At 54.1% G+C, this 17385-nt stretch overlaps 1 protein-coding gene across 1 annotated transcript; it reads right to left on the bottom strand.

Annotated features, from left to right (window-relative positions):
* Positions 1 to 3064: 3064 nt before the first annotated feature.
* LOC142823099 (C-type lectin domain family 2 member E-like) lies at positions 3065 to 17052 on the bottom strand. The gene is made up of 6 exons (XM_075913396.2): positions 16788 to 17052; positions 15969 to 16257; positions 13352 to 13465; positions 8664 to 8851; positions 7728 to 7831; positions 3065 to 3962 (listed from the first exon to the last, which is right to left on the bottom strand). The coding sequence occupies exons 2-6, from the start codon at positions 16177 to 16179 to the stop codon at positions 3776 to 3778; spliced, it is 804 nt and encodes a 267-aa protein (XP_075769511.2). The 5' UTR covers positions 16180 to 16257; positions 16788 to 17052; the 3' UTR covers positions 3065 to 3775.
* Between the last annotated feature and the right edge of the window lie 333 nt (positions 17053 to 17385).

Genomic DNA, 17385 nt, shown 5'->3' with positions numbered 1-17385 from the left:
ACAGTTTCCTCCAGGGACCTTGGGAGTGTTTTACCTTCCTCTGCAGTGCAGTGGGCAGGCAGCTTGCTGGCATCAGCTGGGTGTATCTCCCTTCATCCGTTCTGTTACAGGCACCTGCTTTCCAGATCCGGAGCTCACTGGGTCAGACCCAGCAGACCCCAGCTTCCTGTGAACTGCAGTGTTGTGACCGAAATCAGGCACGCTTGTGCCATCCAGCCAGCAAGTCCATATGAGAGAAGCCTCAGGTCTGATACTAGATACAGAAGACTCCATTAGAGGAAACTAATGTCCAAGTATTGTCTTCTGGATTACAGCCCCAAGGAAGGGAAAACCCCACCCTTCCTAGTTTGGATAGACCAGCCTGGGACTGACCTCTCTGGCCTCCTCTGTGCTAAGAGGGGAAGTGCTGCAGTAAGCCCTGGCTCAGAACACTTCGAACTGTCCATGTGTGTACAAACAACTTCTGTCCACACGCATAGGGAAGCTGTTCCTGGCACCTACTCTGGCAGTCCAGTCTCAAATCCAGGATCTTTTTGTTTAAATGGGGCACCCACATCTGCATGCAATATTCAAGATGTGGGTGCACCAATGATTTAGACATAGATTATACAATCTTTTCTGTCTTGGTGCTTCCCTCATGAGTCCCAATGGTCTGGTAACTGGTTTGCTTGCTGCACATTGAGCAGATGTTTCCTTAGAACTACTCACAAGGATTCCAAGAGCTCTGGAGTAGTAAGAGCTATTTTATACCCCATCATTTTGTATGGCTAGTGGAGATTGCATTTTGCCATGTGCATCACTTTGCATTTCTCATCACGGCATTCCAGCTGCTCTGGCGTTGCCCAGTCACCCAGTTTCACGAGATCCCTTGGTAGCTCTTTGCAGTCAGCTTTGGACTTAGCTATTTTGAATAATTTTGTATCCTCTGCAAATGTTGCCACCTACCTGTTCACCCCCATCTCTAGATCACTAGTTCCCAAACTGTGAGCCACAGCCCTCTGGTGGTCTGCAATGGTACTGCAGGAGGCCCATGGGAAGTTTTAAATGTTTGCAGTGGGCCCATATTTTTCTTTCCTTATTTTTCCCCTCCTTTGCTTTTTCTTTGTTTTCTTTTTCTTTCCTTACTTTTCCTTTTTCTTTTCTTGCTTTTCTTTTCCTTCTCCTTTGGAGATCTGTGAAATTTTAATACATTAAAAAAGGGGTCCATAAGCTTGAAAAAGTTGGGAACCACTGCTGTAGATCAGTGTTTCTCAGTCTTTTTAAATAAAGTTCGCCTTTTTCAAAAAACAAAAAAACCCCAAATATAAGTACCCCTCAGTGGGGCAGAGAGAAGCAGATTAAAGTTTCCTCGGCCCCTGGCCAAAACAAGGGGGGAGACCCCTTTCCCCCATTTCTTCCCATGGCTCCATCCCTGTTCCATCCAGGGTTCAGCCACAGCCCCACAGCTGGAGGAGCCTGTGCCTGCACCATGGCAGGGCATGGGAACACCTCCCCTCCTAGGTGCTGGGACTTTGCCCCACATCCCCTGCACTTGTCCGGGCGATCTGCCCGGCATGCCCCCCCGGCATGTCTGCTGGAAAGCAGGGTCTGTTGTGTGGGCCTAGGACAGGGTTGGATTACGGGGATTCCTCTGCCAGGGATGGCACCAGGAGGCTAGTTGGGTCAGGTGGGAGGTTCTCTAGCCCTCCCCTGAAGTTCATAATCGAGATCTGCTCAAAGCACACGCTCCCGCCCCAGAGGGAACTCTTAGGCTATGTCAACACTGGCATGCTCTTGTGCCAGAGCTATGCAAATGAGGCTAAGCGTGGAATATCGCCCAGCCTCATTTGCATATCTGATGAGCCGCCATTTTGCGCAAGAAGGAGCTGTCTACACTGCCCCTTCTTGTGCAAGAAAAACCCTCTTGCGCAATGCCGCTACGCTGATTATTTTCAGGAAGAACAGCATTGCGCAAGAGGGTTTTTCTTGCGCAAGAAGGGCAGTGTAGATAACTCTCTGCGCAAAATGGCGGCTCATTAGATATGCAAATGAGGCTGGGCGCTATTCCACGCTTAACCTCATTTGCATAGCTCTGGTGCAAGATCGCGCCAGTGTAGACATAGCCTTCGGGCCCCAGAGCATGCGTGTGGGATGGGATGATGAGTTCGGGCTGCTCCGCCTTTGCCTGTTTGTTTAAGATAACAAACGGTTTGTCATTCAATTAACTGAAGGATCATTAGACCATCAAGAAAACAATGCCACCTCCGCTACTTAAAACTAGGCAACAACCTGTAGGAATAAATGGAGCGAGGAAAATAGGGGTGCGCTACAGGAGTCTGTACTGGGGCCAGTGCTGATCAACACACTCATAAATGACCTAGAGCAGTGGTTCCCAACTTTTTCGAGCTTACGGACCCCTTTTCAATGTACAGGTGATCCCTGACCTACGGCTCCCCATGCTGCATTTACTGCTGCCCTGCTCCGGGAGCCGCAGGGCCCACCTACTGTCCAGCACAGCCCACATGCTTCTGTCAGGAGCCGAGCTGCCTCAGGAAAAGAAGTGCTGGTACGCACGGGGGAAATCCCATTCCCTTTCTGTGGGCTAGGAAAACCCTGTGGACAGTATGCTGGTCTGGGCAGCACCATCACAAAATAAGATGATGGTGGGTGAGTTCTAGACTTTGGGATGGGCAGTAACCTGAACACTGCTGTGATTCTGGCTGTAAGGGACCATCGATCACCGGGCAGACTCAGCTGAGGGTATGTCTACACAGCAAAGTTTTTTCGGAAAAACGGCTGTTAAAAAAACAAAAACAAACACGTCCACCCTGCAGTCAAGTTCTTTAAAAAAAAAAAAAAAAAATTAGAACAGAGGGTTTTTTCCCCGACATCAGTAAACCTCTTTCTACGAGGAAGAACGCTCCCAGCATAGCGCTGTGGTTCTTAAAGGGGCCGCGACTGAATTTCAGCCCCAGCACTTTTTTTTTTTTGGCTCAACAAATTTACCTTTTCTTGGGGTTTTTTTGTTCAACAAGTTTGCCCCAGAACACCGGCACCATTTTTCTTACCAAAAAAAAGCACTGCCCCAGGTGAATTGCATGTTAGCTCTCCCACCAGATTTAAAACAAAGTTATTTACAAGATGAAAACAGGTACAAATATACAGCTACAACAAATCAATTAGTAACAGAAACACCTGGTCAGACGCTATATATGTCCTTGAGTGCTCACCCAGGTGAAGCAGTTAGGGATCTCCTGCTTATGGCTAGAAAGCCTTGCCTTTCTCAGGCTCGTGGTGTGAAAGCAGTCGCTGACAGAAATGCTGGAGACCCCGAGTTGCTGCCGCGCTTCTGCCTGGTGAGTTACAGACAGGCCAAACACAAGAGCTCCAATATGGAACAGGGATGTCAGAAATGAGATTATTGAATGCTTGCGAGTGGCTGCAGCATTAAATACCTACTTTGGCACATAGGTGAGCCAGGCCGGCCCTAGCTCTGTATTTCTCCGTGTTCCATTCAGACACGGGGACTTTGGCATGATGTGAAACCTGTTCGGTGTGTCGCATCTAATCCTATCCCTGCCTTCTTCTTTGCACTGGGCTCCGGGAAAGGAGCGAACAAACATCTCTTCTCTTACTCCCATGTGCCGGGCTCTAGGCGTCCCATGAACAGTTCAAACGGAGACCTGCTCCCTCGGCGGGTGCTGCACTATTGAAACTAAATGGAACATTGAAACCTGTTGAAAATGTCCCTGCTGTTCTGCAATGAGTCAGATGTGACAGCCAACAATGATCACGGTCAGGTTTTTCCAGGGCTAATTTCCATGACACTCCTGTGATTGGCCCCTTCCATGGCAGCCTGCTTTGCAGCTGTAAATGCATCCAGTTTGCTGCAGATCCAGCGCCTCTCGCTTGTGCACCGCAGGCTGCTGACCCCGTTCTCGTCGTTCAGATACGCGCAGTCACCGCCTCCTCGGATCCTGAACCTGCAGGGTAGAAGCCAGGGAGCAGGTGTCAGGCAGGATCTGGGTGTTTTCCATCAATCACAGGCAGGGGGCGACACTTGCACAGGGCAGGGAGCTGCTGCATTATAGCCCCCCTCAGTTCCCCTTCCTGCACCAGCATCAGGTCCCACCTCCTGGCAGCAGGGCGCAGCAGGGCCAGGCGAGGTTCCAAGATGAAAGAGGCTGGCAATGCAGGCAAAGGAAGGCATTGCCTTCCCAAAGTTGCATACACTGCCCTGGAGGAGGCTGCACTGTGCTACAGCCAGTCCTGCTCCCCGGCATCTGGGGAAGGCTGCGGGCCATGCAGCACGGCAGCTCTGGCCCTCATCTGGGGTTGGGTGGGACTTGACTGGAGGGCGGGGTGAAAAGTTGTGAAGGGGCATGGTTCCAGGAAAGGGGTGTGGCTTTGGGCAGAAGGGGCGGGGCTTCAGCAGCCTTCACCCATGGTCCATGTCAACCATTTCGAGGTACACAACATCCCCAGCAACAAGTTGTCCCCAGGCTCACTGTGTGTGGTGTGAAAAATGTTTTGTTTGTGTTGTGTCAAATTTGTTGCCTGTTATTTTCACTGGTTGACTCCTAGTTTTTGTGTTATGGGAAGGAGTAAATATCACCACGGCACTCTTGATTTTAGAAACCTCTATTAAACCCCCTCAGATGTCTCTTATCTAAGCGGAACAGTCATAGCCTTTTAAATCTCTTTTTGCTGCCCTTCTCTGTACCTTTTCCCATGCCAAGATATCTTTTCTGAAATAAAGTAACCAGGACGACACTCGGGATTCAAGTTTTGGGTCGACTGTGCATTTACAGACTGGCATTATATTTTCTATTTTATCTATTGTTTTTCTAATGATTCCTAAACATTCTGTTTGCTTTTTGACAGCTGCTGCACACTGAGGGTATGTCTAGATTACAGGGTTTTGTCGACAGAAGTTTTGTCGACAGATACTGTCAACAAAGCTTCCGTTGACAAAGAGCGTCTAGACGACATCCAGTTCTGTCGACAAAGCAAGCTGCTTTGTTGATATAACAGTGCGGACGCAAAGGACAGATTAGATGCAATAATGCCTTCTAGCGACAGAACTCTGTTGATAAAAAGGCGTCATTCCTCGTAGAATGAGGTTTACATACGTCGACAAAACTGCTGAGTTTTGTCGACGTTATGTCGACATAACTCAAAGGCAGTGTGGACGCAGTATAGTTTTGTCGACAAAAGTCCACTTTTGTCGACAAAACCCTGTAGTCTAGACACACCCTGAGTGGATGTTTTCAGAGAATGATCCACAATAACTCCAAGACCTCTCTCTCGGGGGGGGGGGATAGTTAATTTAGACCCCATCATGTTCTAAGTATACATTGGCTATGTTTCCCAATGTGCATTACTTTTCACTTCTCAATGCTGAATTTCATCGGCCACTTTTGTCATTGCATCTCATTGAGGTCAGCTTTGGTCTTAACTAGCTTGAGAAATTCTGCACATTTTGCTCCATCACCACCCTCCATGCCCTTTCCAGATCACTTACGAAATGTCAAATAGCGCTGATACCTATGCAGATCCTTGGCAGACCTCAATATATTCCCCGCTTCAATGTGAAAAGTGACTGTTTATTCCTATCTTTGTTTCCTTTGGTTTAACTGGTTAGTGCTCCAAGGAGAGGGACCTTTCCTCTTATCTCACAACAACAGCTTGTTTTGTTTAAAAGTCCTTGGAGTGATACCTTGACAAATGCTTTCTGGAAATCTAAGGACACTCTATCTCCCTTGTGCACATGTTTGCGGATGCCCTTGTAGCTGTCTCAAACTGATGAGGCGTGATTCCCCTTTATAAAAGCCCTGTTGACTTCCCCAATTCACCCTGTTCAGTTATGTGTCTAATAATTCTGTTCTTTCCCAGAGTTTCAGCCAATATGCCTGGTATTTATGTCAGATCTAGCAGCCTGTACTTTCCAGGTTTGTCTTTGGGGTGTTTAAAAAAAAAAAAAAAACAGTCATATAGAACTGAGGCTAATGAAAGTTGTAAGTTGCAAAACCACAGTTAGTAATTATGCCGTTCCAAAGCAGAGTTCATTTAGAACTCTTGGATTTATCCCATCTGACCCTGGTGACCTACTGCTGTTTAATTTATTAATTGTTCCAAAAACTCACTTACTGATGCTTCAATCTGAGACTATTAATCATATTCGACACCTAAAAAGAATGGCTCAGAAGTGGGGCTCTTCCCCCACATAGTGAAGACCAGTACAAAGAATTCACACAGCATCTCTGCAATGGCCTTGTTTTGAGGGCCCCTTTAACACCTCAAAAGTCGAGTGGCCTTGCTGACTGCTATAAATAAAAACAATTGCTGTTCGTTTGTCTCTAGCCTATGGCTCTTCAAATTCTGCCGGGCCTGCCCTAACTTATTACACTTTAATATTTGACTTGCCAGAGTTTATGCATTTTCACTATGATTAGACTTCCTAGTTTTAAAGTTTTTTTTTTTTTTTTGCCTCTAAGTGCCACTTTTACGATGCTGTTTAGCCATGGTGGCAATGCTTAGAGTTTTAATGGGAGGGTATAGACTTAATTGGAGTCTTTGTTATAGTGTTTTAAAATCATTTCCAGGCAGTCTGTGGCCTTTCACCTAGTGACTGTTCCCTTTAAATTTCCACTGAGCTAGACTCAAATTTTTGGGCTCCATGCTACAGGGCAGGCTGCTAGGAGTCCACAGCTGACCCCAGACTCCGCTGCCCCTTTGAAATGCACGGAGGCGGCAGTTTCAAAGGGGCAGCTGCCTCACAGCTAATCCACAGATCAGCTATGCGGAGGGCTGCCCCTTTAAAACGCCGCCTCCGTGCATTTCAAAGGAGCAGCGGCTGTGGAGCTCGGAGCTCAGCTGGGGACTGTCCAGATGATCCCAGGCTCCCTGCGGCACTTCCCTGGAACCTGGGATCAGCCGGGGAGTTCCCAGCTGACCCCGGGTTCCGGGGAAGTACCATGTGGAACCCGGGTTCCAAAGAAATTCCGCAGGGGGCCTGGGATCAGCTGGGAAGTCCCCAGCTGACTCCAGGCTCCATGACTGCCTCTTTGAATTGCACAGAGGCTGTGTTTTAAAAGGGGCAGCTGTGCAGCAGCCGCCTTGAGGTTTCAAAGTGGCAGCGCTGCCACTCTGAGGTACCCCTCCGCCCCCCTTTGCTGCCTCTATCTTATAGAGGCAGCAAGAGGGAGGGATATCGACTAGCCTTTAACATCCTTAACTCCGGCGCTGCTGAACCTCGACCAGAAAGCAGCTGAGGTGCTAGGCCAGCCAGCCAGGGTCCTCCAGTGCTGTTCTCTGGGGGAGGAGGGGGATGGATGCTCCCTTGGAGCTAGGCTAGTGCAAACACTGATCACTGATTTAGCTGCGTTAACGCTGAGGCCTTTGAGTGACTGGCCCCAACCCTCTTTCCAAAGCACCCCAAGGGAAACCAGATTCCCCCAGCCCAGCTCTTCAGAGCAGTGCCGTGAGGTTCTCCGCTCCTCAGGCCAGCTCAGTGGGGAAGGAACAGAGGGGGGCAGGATACCCCTAGGGCTGGCAGCTCAGGCCCAGCACCGCCCTGCGAGAAGCTGTAAGTCTCAGGCAGACACTGGCTTGCACCCATCACGAACACACCGAGCACACACGCTCCGAGCGCTCTCTGGCTGTTCCCACAGCCCTGGCTGGGGGCTCGGCCTGAACTCGGTACCTCACACACCAGGGAGCTCACAGAGAGGGGGGCAAAGACTCACAGGTGGTTGAATTCGGTGCCATTGGCCCATTTCCAGAGCTGCCCCGAGTCCTTCCGGAGGCCGATCCAGTGGTCGGGTTTGCCTTTGTAGCGCAGCATGAAAGCCTAGAACAGCAGAGGGGGAGGCGGCATTAGGGCCTGGCCGGGGAACCCCAGGGATGCACAAAAACTCTCTGAGTGTTCCCAGGGGGTGGCTGGGGATTTCCCCTTCGCCCTTGCTCTGCTCTGGGTAATTCAGTATCAGCCCTCCCCCGCCAAAGACAGCTCCCCCCCACCCCAATTCTGGGCCAGGCTCTGTGTGAAACCCTCACCTGACAGAGCACCTGGGCTCCCACTAGCCCTCTCTGGGGAAGGTGAAACACACAATCTGCATGGGGGAGGAGGCCAGGACTGAGAGAAGACGCCCCCTCCTTGTCACCCAGGAGGGGCCGGGGCCAGATGAAACCTAGATTTCGACCAGCCCCCAGGAGGCACCGAGTCCAGCCCCCTGCCCAAAGCAGGACCAACCCCCAACTCGATCATCCCAGCCAGGGCTTTGTCAAGGCGGGACTTAAACACCTCTAGGGATGGAGATTCCACCCCTCCCTAGGGAACCCATCCCTGGGCTTCCCCACCCGCCTAGGGAAATACTTTGTCCTAATATCAAACTGCAACCTGAGTTTAGGGTTTCTCTCTCTCCTCAGCCAGCTGCTCTTTGCTCTACAGAGGAGCTGTGTCCTCCCCCACCCTCCATGCAGCTTGACAGGTCAAGAGCTCAGCCTGAGAGAGGGGCCGTCCCCTGTGGAGTGTGTGGGGGGAGAACTTAGACACCAGAGGTGCCCTGGGCCCAGCCAGCCCGGGCATGCAACGGCTGGGAAGCCCATTGGCTCTGGGCTCTGAGCCCAGGCCCTGCTGCAGCCGCTGAGCCCAGGCCAGGCCAGGGCGATGAGTCTCTCACCAGCTCCCACAGGGTGTCGATCCCAGCCAGGGAAGCACTGAGGGCAGAGCAGTTGCTCCGGCTGTCGGTCCAGCTCCCTTCGCCCTCGGAGAAGGAGTAGCATTTCCCGCGGTACCCGACCCAGCCGTCTGGGCACAAGGGGCCAGCCGGGGGGCACCCGTCAGCGAGGGGAGGTTTAGCTCTCTGCACTGAGAATGAGACAGTAACAGGGGCTGAGAGTGGGACACAAGGGGGACACAGGGAAATCAGCCCCGGCACCTGAGACACCACAACCCCCAGCAGGTGCTGGGAGGGCAGGAGGCAGCCAGGAGGATGCTGGGAATCCAATCGAGGGAGGAGCAGTTACCGGGGGCGATGGGTCCGGGACCTACCCCAGCTGCAGTTACCGGGGGCCAGCAGGGGAGAACAATTCATGGGTAAGGCATCCAGTTTAGCACTCTTGGCCAGGGCTGTTATCCCAAGGAATCCTGCAGACCTGGGGTACTTTCCCCCTGCTCTGCGCTTAGCTTCCCAGGACAGGAACCAACCCCAAATCCGTCCAGAGACTGAGCGCCTTCTGCCTGGGACCAGCCAGCCGAGCCAGACACAGAGGGATGGAGGCATTTGCTGCCCCAGACCAAACATCTACCCTGCAGCTCACCTGTTGGCCCAAGCCCCATAAGCCAGCGTCAGCTGACATGAGCCAGCCACAACTGTGAAAGTCTAATTGTGAGTTAATTGACAGTCTAATTGGGAAAGTACTTCGAGTGGCCAAGAATCACAGGACTGGGTGGAACTGTGAGAGGTCACTGAGTCCAGTCCCCTGCCCTCCCGGCAGGACCATACATCCATCTAGATCACCCCAACAGGTGTTTCTTTGACCTGCTTTTAAAAGTTTCCAGTGGTGGAAATCCCACAACTTCCCTAGGCAACTTACTCCAGTGTTTAACAGGCAAGAAGTTTTTCCTAATGTCTAACTTAGACCTCCCTTGCTTCAGTTTAAGCCCATTGCTTCTTGTCCTGTCCTCAGAGGCCCAGGAGAACAAATTTTTTCCCCTTCTCCTTATAACATCCTTTTAGATACGTGAAAACCGCTCTCATGTCCCCTCTCAGTCTTCTCCTTTCCAAACTAAACAAGCCCAGTTCTTTCAGCCTTCCCTCACAGTACATGTTCTCTAGACCTTTCATCATTTTTCTAGCTCTGGACCCTCTCCAGTTTTTCCACATCTTTTCTGAAATGTGGTGCCTGGAACTGGACACAATACTCGAGTTCAGGCCTGACCAGCGCAGAGTAGAGCAGAAGAATGACTTCTCGCGTCTTTCTAAAAACACACCTGTTAATGCAGCCCAGAATCATGTTTGCTTTTTTTGCAACAGTGCCACACTGTTGACTCATGTTTACCTTGTGGTCCACTATGACTACTAGATCCCTTTCTGCCGTACTCCTTCCTAGGCAGGTACTTCTCTTTTTTGTAGGCTAACAATGGAGGGTTCTTTCCTAAGTGGAGTATTTATTGAATTTCATCCTGTTCACCTCAGACCATTTTTATAGATCATTTTGAATTTTAACCCTAGCCCCCCAAACACTTGCAACCAATGTCCCCTCTAATCTCTTCCATCCAGGTGTGGAGTCATTTTTATGTGTTTACTCCCCCGCCATTCGACAGCAGGCATGTTAGATATTGTGGTTTTTTGTAATTGTGTAGCCACAACAATGTTTAGCATTTACATGGTTACTAAAATACTCCCTGGAGGCGGGGGCGGGGTCCCAGCTCCACTCCTAGGGAACCCCCTGCCGCTCTACGCTGCTTCCTCTGTGGGAGGCAGCACGGGGAAAATAATTCATGGGTAAGATGTCCAGCTTAACACTCTTGGCTATAACAGGAATTCCGCAGGGTGGGGACACATTTCCCCCTGCTCTGCGTTTGGCTTCCCAGGAGAGGAACAAACTCCAAACCCTTCCAGAGACTGGCAAGTCCAGTTCCCACTTGCCTCCCTCACCCTCCACACTGCTGCCTCTCTATCAGAGGCAGCAGCTCGGGGTGGGGTCAGGTGGGTCCGCAGGATCCGGTACTTGGGGGGAGCTGTCTTAAAGGCTAGACTTATCGGTTGATCCAAACGACTACACGCACCTTCCCCCTCGAGGCAGCCGCGGGAGGGAGGCGGCTCTGCAGGAACTGGCTCCCATCTTCGCTCCCACTTGCTGCCTCTGTATCAGAGCCAGCAAAGGGAGGGAGTGCACGTTGTCATTTGGCTTAACCCATAAGCTTAAGCACGTTGGTTAATTGTTTAAACAGCTGTACACTAACATCCCTAATTGATAAGCCCTGTGTTTGCCCTTTTTCAATCTTCTGGAATCTCTCCCGTCCTCCATGCCTTGTCAAAGGCGGTAGCTAAAGGCTCAGCTCTCTTTTCAGTCAGCCCCCTGGAGCTCTAGGATGCATTTCACCCGGCGCTGGTGATTTGAAGCCATCTAACTTGTGTAAGTCATTTTTAACTTGCTCTTGCTTTATTTTAGCTTCTGAAGCTGGGCCCTTTTCAGGGACATTCACTACGTTAGACATCCAATGGCCACCAACCCTCTTGATGAAAACCAAAACAAAGAAATCATTAAGCACCTCTGCTATTTCCACCTTTTCTGGGTTCCCCCCTTCCCCGAGTAACAGGCTGCCCCTGTCCTCGGTCTTTCTCTTGCTTGCAATGCATGTGTAGCATGTTTTCTTGGTACCCTCTATGTCTCCAGCTAGTCTGATCTCGTTTGATACCTTGGCTTTTCTAATTTTCAAATGTGATAACTTGATTCACCTCCTACACACAGACCTTTCTTCCCCTAAATACGGCTGCTAAAAGGAAACTCCCTGGAAGCCTGCACTGTGGTGTAACCCTTTCAGCACCAGAGAGAGCAGCAGTCAGGTCTGGAGTTGCCAGGTGTCCTGGATTGGCCCAGACAGTCTGGTATTTGCGGCCTCTGTCCACTAGAAAAATACCGGACATGTATTGGACGGAAGGTCACATGGGACATTCTTCCTCTGCCACATCTGGGGTGGGAGGGGATTTAAAGATGCAGTGACTCTTTTTTTTTTTTTTTGCAGATTTTTTGTGCTCAACAACTTTGCCCCTCCCCCCTTTTTTTGTTTTGCTTAACCAATTTTTTTCCTGCCATATTCAGTATTTTTTGTGAAAGCATTTGGCAACCCTAGTCGGGTCACCCATAACCAGGGCTCGCCGAGCCACGGCGAGTCCCGCTCGCCAGCCGCGCTGTCCGGCGTTCTGCGCATGTGCAGATCGCCCAAACCCGGCTCTTCCAGGATGTAACCTACTCGCCACGGGCGAGTAGATTACATAGTTTGTCGAGCCCTGCCCATAACTCACCCTACAGAGCTATGAGAAAAGTCTGTGCAGCGAGTCAATAACCAGAGGCAGGATTATTAGGGTCACTATGGCAAGAACTGCTAACCCACTCCAACCCTATATTAGTGATTTCCTCCTCCCTCTCCCCTGAATCACTCCTGCTCACAATCAGTGGCATGGAGATTGCATGTCTGCTTGCTGGGGCCCGGAGGAGTCTGACGTCAAACCCTCCAGCCATTTTTGTGCACGTCAGGTTTTCTGTTCATGTTGCACCACAGTGACTCTGTGGCTGGTTCTGAAGCAGGGTCTATGCAGCGGGGAGTCACTAGCAATGCGGGGCCCTTCCCAGGTCACTCGGTGGGTACCACGCAGGGCTAGCGGCGGTTAGGGATGTAAGTGCATAGTCAATTAACCAATAAGACAAAGCTTATCGGCTCATGCTGTAGACGACACACATTTCCCCCGCCCCTTGCCAGTAAGTTTTTTAGCAGGCTGACCTGCAGCCCGGCTCAGTCCTGGCTGGCGATGGGTCCGGGACCTACCCCAGCTGCGGCTCTGCATTTAAAGTGTGTTAGGAGCCAGGTGGGCAGGCAGCTGCGCTCAGTTGTGGCTCATGCTGTGTCTGGGAGCTCAGATCCCCACTAGACAGGGGCTGCTGCCACCCCACGCTGCTGCCTCTTTATCAGAAGCAGCCGTGTGTGGCAACAGGCAGCTGGTCCACAAGGGGAGCTGGTTTTTAAAAGGGCTCCCCTCCCGGACCAGCTCCCGCCTGGCACCCTGTGCTGCGGCCGCTGATACAGAGGCAGCAGTGCGGAGTAGCAGGCGGACTCCTCAGGACTGGAGCGCACTGGCTGCCGGGCCCGCCCACGGGGACTATAGAACAGTCGATTAACCAATAAGAATTCATGAGGTTCCTCGACTATTCGATTAACGGATACATAACATCCCTAGTGAGGGTGTCTGTGCTGCGCCCCACGGCTCATTGCAGTGACAGGGCAGCATCTCCCAGGCCGGCTGTGGGCTCGAAGCAGGGATGCAAGGCGAACAGACTGGTACCTCAGGACGACATGCAGAAGGCAAACAGCCCTGCACCTTCATCCATCCCCCACCCCCACTTTGCAGGGATATCACTGCCTGTGCATGGCCCTTACCAAGAGCAACCTGGAGCCACATTGCTCAGAAATCTGCGCACAGGAACCACTCAGCGAGGGCCCAGGGAGGGGGCAGGAGGAAGCTCTGGGAGGAGCATCCTCCAGTGACCCTCTGTCCCAGAGGCGGGAGCCAGACAGGCCAGGAGGAGATGCGGGGGCAGCTCCAGGGGGCGGGGAAGCACAAACAGAGGGGCAGGGAGAACTCACCTGCTAGGAGAGCAATGATGCTAGCGATGGAGGCTGAGAAGGTGGCGGCGAGGGCCACTGTGAGGGCGATGGTACATTCCTTGGAGACACATTTCCAGGAGTTACCACGACGATCTGAAACAGAGAGACCTGTCAGGCAGGGCCATGGGAGCCAGGGCAGAACCTTATTCCTCTTGGGCGGGGGTGTGTGTGTGTGAAGAGGCTCCCCCCCCCCTTGGTCTAAAACAGGGGTGACCAACCCGTTGGAGACCAAGAGCCAAAATAGCAGTGGATGGAATGTGAAGAGCCATGTACCGGAGGGGAAGGGGAGGAGGTGTTGAGAAAAAAAAAAAAAAAGCAGCCGGGGGAAAACAAGTGCTGGTACACTGCCCCAGGGCATACTGGCACCAAAAAAGGGGAACCTGAGTCAGGCACCGCCCGCCCCCCAACCCAACCCCCCTCCTCCCCAATCTAATGCCCGGATCCAGGAGCTGCCGCCACACATCTCTCTCTGCAGGCGCGGGGCACATGCGCCAAGTGTCCAGCCTTGAGCACACGCTGGCTGGGACGCCAAGCGTGAGGGGCGGGGGGAAAGGGGACGTGAGCCTGAGCAGAGCGGCAGCCGCGAGCACACGCTGGAATGTGGCTCAGAGCAGCCCGGCCGTGAGCAGCCTTGTGCGGAGCAGCCAGCCTGATGATAATTTTTTAATACAAACATTTAATCGCGAGCCTCAATTTTTTCATCAAAGAGCCGCACACGGCTCACGAGCAGCGGGTTGGTCACCCTGGGTCTAAAACATCCTCACGCCCCCTGGCCCAACCAAGACGGACTCACCCCCACAGTCCCCCACTGGCCCCAGGCAGCCCTGCCTCCTCCACTGTCCTCCTCCCAGGTCCAAGGCACTATCTGCTGTCACCTGGGACTCTGGAGGTGAGAGGCTGCACATACTTCCCCAGTGAGTCACACCCAGCCTCCCCCTCCTCATGCTGCAGGACCTGGGGAAACTGAGGCACACCACCACACAGCGTCCTTACAGAGCCACATAGGACAGTAGGATCCCATAGAACCCCATAAGACACACAGTGGATGCAACACCAGAGAGAAGATAGGATTACAACAGCAGACAGCACCCCCACTACATCACCTCTCTGCCCCCTTCGAGACCAAACTGAGCAGGGCCCCTCCGCCTGTGGACATTCGGGCCCCCATCAGCTGTGACATTGGCCCTCTCCTTAGCTGGGCCCGCCATGGCGGCGTCCTGCAGGAGCCGGCTCCACCTGGTTCGGCTGCTGGACGACTTTGAGGGGCCGGTGCGGGCCCACTCTGTGCGGTCGTCCCAGCCCTTCCTCTTCCCTTGGGCTCTGCCCAGGCTCTCACCTCACTGGCTGCCCCCAGGCTGGGGCTGGCCTAGAACACGCCCCGGTCTGTCCATCCAGCAACGGGCAAGCTAGGCTAGTGGGTGGGGCTGCAAGACTGTCGTAACCAAGTTTTGCTCCCTGTGCTTGCGTCCCTAGAATGTGCAGGGGGACCGTGGCCGCGCTGTGACTGGATGCAGGGGGAGCACACGGCTCTCCCAGCCAATGGGGTGCGCAATCAACACCCATCTCATTTCATGAGCCCCACCTTTGTGTCGGGGGCAGAGGGAACCTAAGGCCCAGGAATCGGTTGTGGCCCCCGGCTTGCCTGGATCCGGCCCCCGAAAGGCTTGAAGATCCCCCACCCCACCCCCAGCACTGGGGAGCCAGTACTGGTGTCTAGCCACGCCCTCATCTCTCTGCAGGGCTGGAGCACCCCAAATTTACTAGCCTGGGCCCCCCTAGGCTCTGCTGTGCCAGAAGAAAGTGGGGAAGGTCTTTCTCCTTCTCAGTCAGGGGCCACCTCAGTGAGGTTTTGGGTTTCAGTGTCCCTCCCCTCACTTTTGAGCAGCTCCTGACTGATTTTTCTGCAGGTCAGAGGCCCCAGCCAAATAAAGGTTCCCCACCCACCATATGTGCTTAGTAACACCAGCAGGAGAAGAAACGACACACGTGAAAAAAAAAATCAGTGAAATGTGGCAACCTTGTGCATGGGGAAACGTAAACAAAACGTTTCACAGACCACTTGTGCCCCCCCCCCCCCCCGGCAGTAAGACGCCCATCACTGTGTCAGTTCCTCCTTCCCGCCTGGGAGAGGCGCCCGGGGGGCTCAGGCAGGCTGGGGCTGGCAGAACAGCCCCTCCCCCCTCAGACCAGCACCAGGGCACAGAGATAAGGACCCGCCTGGTCCAGGGGCAGGAGCTCCCCCTCTTCATGCTCGCTCTGCCCTTTACCCAGCATCAGCTGCCCCCACCCTTGGTCAGTGTCTGTCCCCGCACACGGGGTCTCACCCGGGCACCATGCAGCCAAAGGGGGAGAAGAAGCCAGGCCGAGAGGAATCAGGGCTGTCACAGGGGGTCTGACCCGCCAGCCCAAACAGCCCCTGCCCAGCGCTGTGTGCCCCAGTCAGCCGCTGGGAGCCAGGGATCGGGGTCCTGGGAGGATCCAGGTCCTGCTGGCCACAGGATAGGGGCTGGGAAGCTGCTACTGCCACTGAGAAGCTGGTCCCCTGGGGTCAGTCTGTGTCCCTCCTGCCCGGTCCCAGGCAGGGACACCCCATTACCTGGCTCCCCTCCCGTCTTTTGGTGCCCATCGGTATCAATATGCGGCGCTTGGCTCTGGGTGCTCCCATCCGGGACAGACTCAGGGTCTCTCTCCAGCCCGTTCCCAGCCCGTGCCCGGCTGCCGGAATCTTCGCTGCTCCCCCCGGAGTCACTTTCATGAAATGCCTTGGGTGGCTTGTCGCGCTTAGCGGAGCTTGCTGCTTGTCCCATTGTCCCTGGCTAGGGATGGCCAGGCTGCAGGTGCTGGGTGCGGATCTGTCCCACTCTGTTCTGGACTCTCTGGCCACGCTGGAAACCCAGATGCAATAGATCAGGGGTGGAGGAGGTGGAGTTTGGGGGAGGTCTGGGTCCCAACCCAGCAGCCTCGCCCCTGCCGGAGGCGGTGCCATGGTGGTTAAACCCTCTTAAATCCCATCCCCCTCTGCCCCCAAAGGGCTTCACGGACTGGATCGGCTCCCCTCGGCCAGGACCTGCCCACGCGTGACACACACTCCCACGGGGGAGCAGAGCCCTACACTCTCCCCCCCCCCCCCAGGAACAGGAGGGAGCGGACAAACGCGCGGGGGTTGGAACCGCGACGCCCAGCCGGGGTGTCTTAGCACGAAGGGGAAGTGGTACTGCTCCCAGCCATCCGCACACACGCGTGTGTGTGTGTGTGTGGGGGGGGGGACTAGACGGGTCAGGGGGCCCGCAGCAAAACCAGCTCCCTTCTCCTGCAGGGTGTGCGCCCCGGGCCCCGCCCCCCAGCCAGGACTTGGGGGCCTCCTGCCCCGCCCCATCCCCAGCTCGGTCCCTCCAGCCCCAGCGGCGTCTCTCACCCCAGCGACTCGCGGGGAGCGGAGCTTTTGCCGATGGCCGCTGCAGTGGGGCCCGAGCTGAGTTCCAGCTGCGCCCGGGGCCGCCAGCTGCTGCGCTGCGCTGCGTTCTATGCTGCGCTGCGCCCCCGCCCGCAGCTGCTTTGCGCAGGATCTGCGCTCTGCAGTTTCTTTAGCCTGCGGCGGCTGCTCCTCTTGTTTTTCTTTTTTTCCTGCTCCGCCCCGCGCCTGAGAGCCGGGCCCCTGCGCCTGCGCGCTGAGGTCTCTGCAAACGCGCAGCTGCGTGGGATTATTTTGGTTCTTCTTTCCACGCAGCTTCCCCTGCAAGAGCGGGAGCGGGGTGAGCCGTGAACGCTTCGTGCAACGGCGTCTGCTCTTGGAAAGCCCAAATCCTCTCCCCCCGCCACGGCCCGGCGGGACCTGGGGGCGCCAGCTCAGGATCGGGGGGGGGGGCGCAGAAGCGGGAGGGGGACCCTGGCTGTTCAGGGAGTGAAGCGGGGGGCTTCTGGCTGCAACAACCACAGCACAGCCTGTGTGGGAAGCGAAACACGGTGCATTGTCCCAGCTGAGGGGGGGAGGAGGGTCCGCTTGAGCCTGCTAC

The sequence above is a fragment of the Pelodiscus sinensis genome, chromosome 19 (genome assembly GCF_052426305.1).
Source record: "Pelodiscus sinensis isolate ZL-2025 chromosome 19, ASM5242630v1, whole genome shotgun sequence".
Taxonomy (NCBI): domain Eukaryota; kingdom Metazoa; phylum Chordata; order Testudines; family Trionychidae; genus Pelodiscus; species Pelodiscus sinensis.
This window is presented reverse-complemented; position numbering and strand designations above follow the sequence as displayed.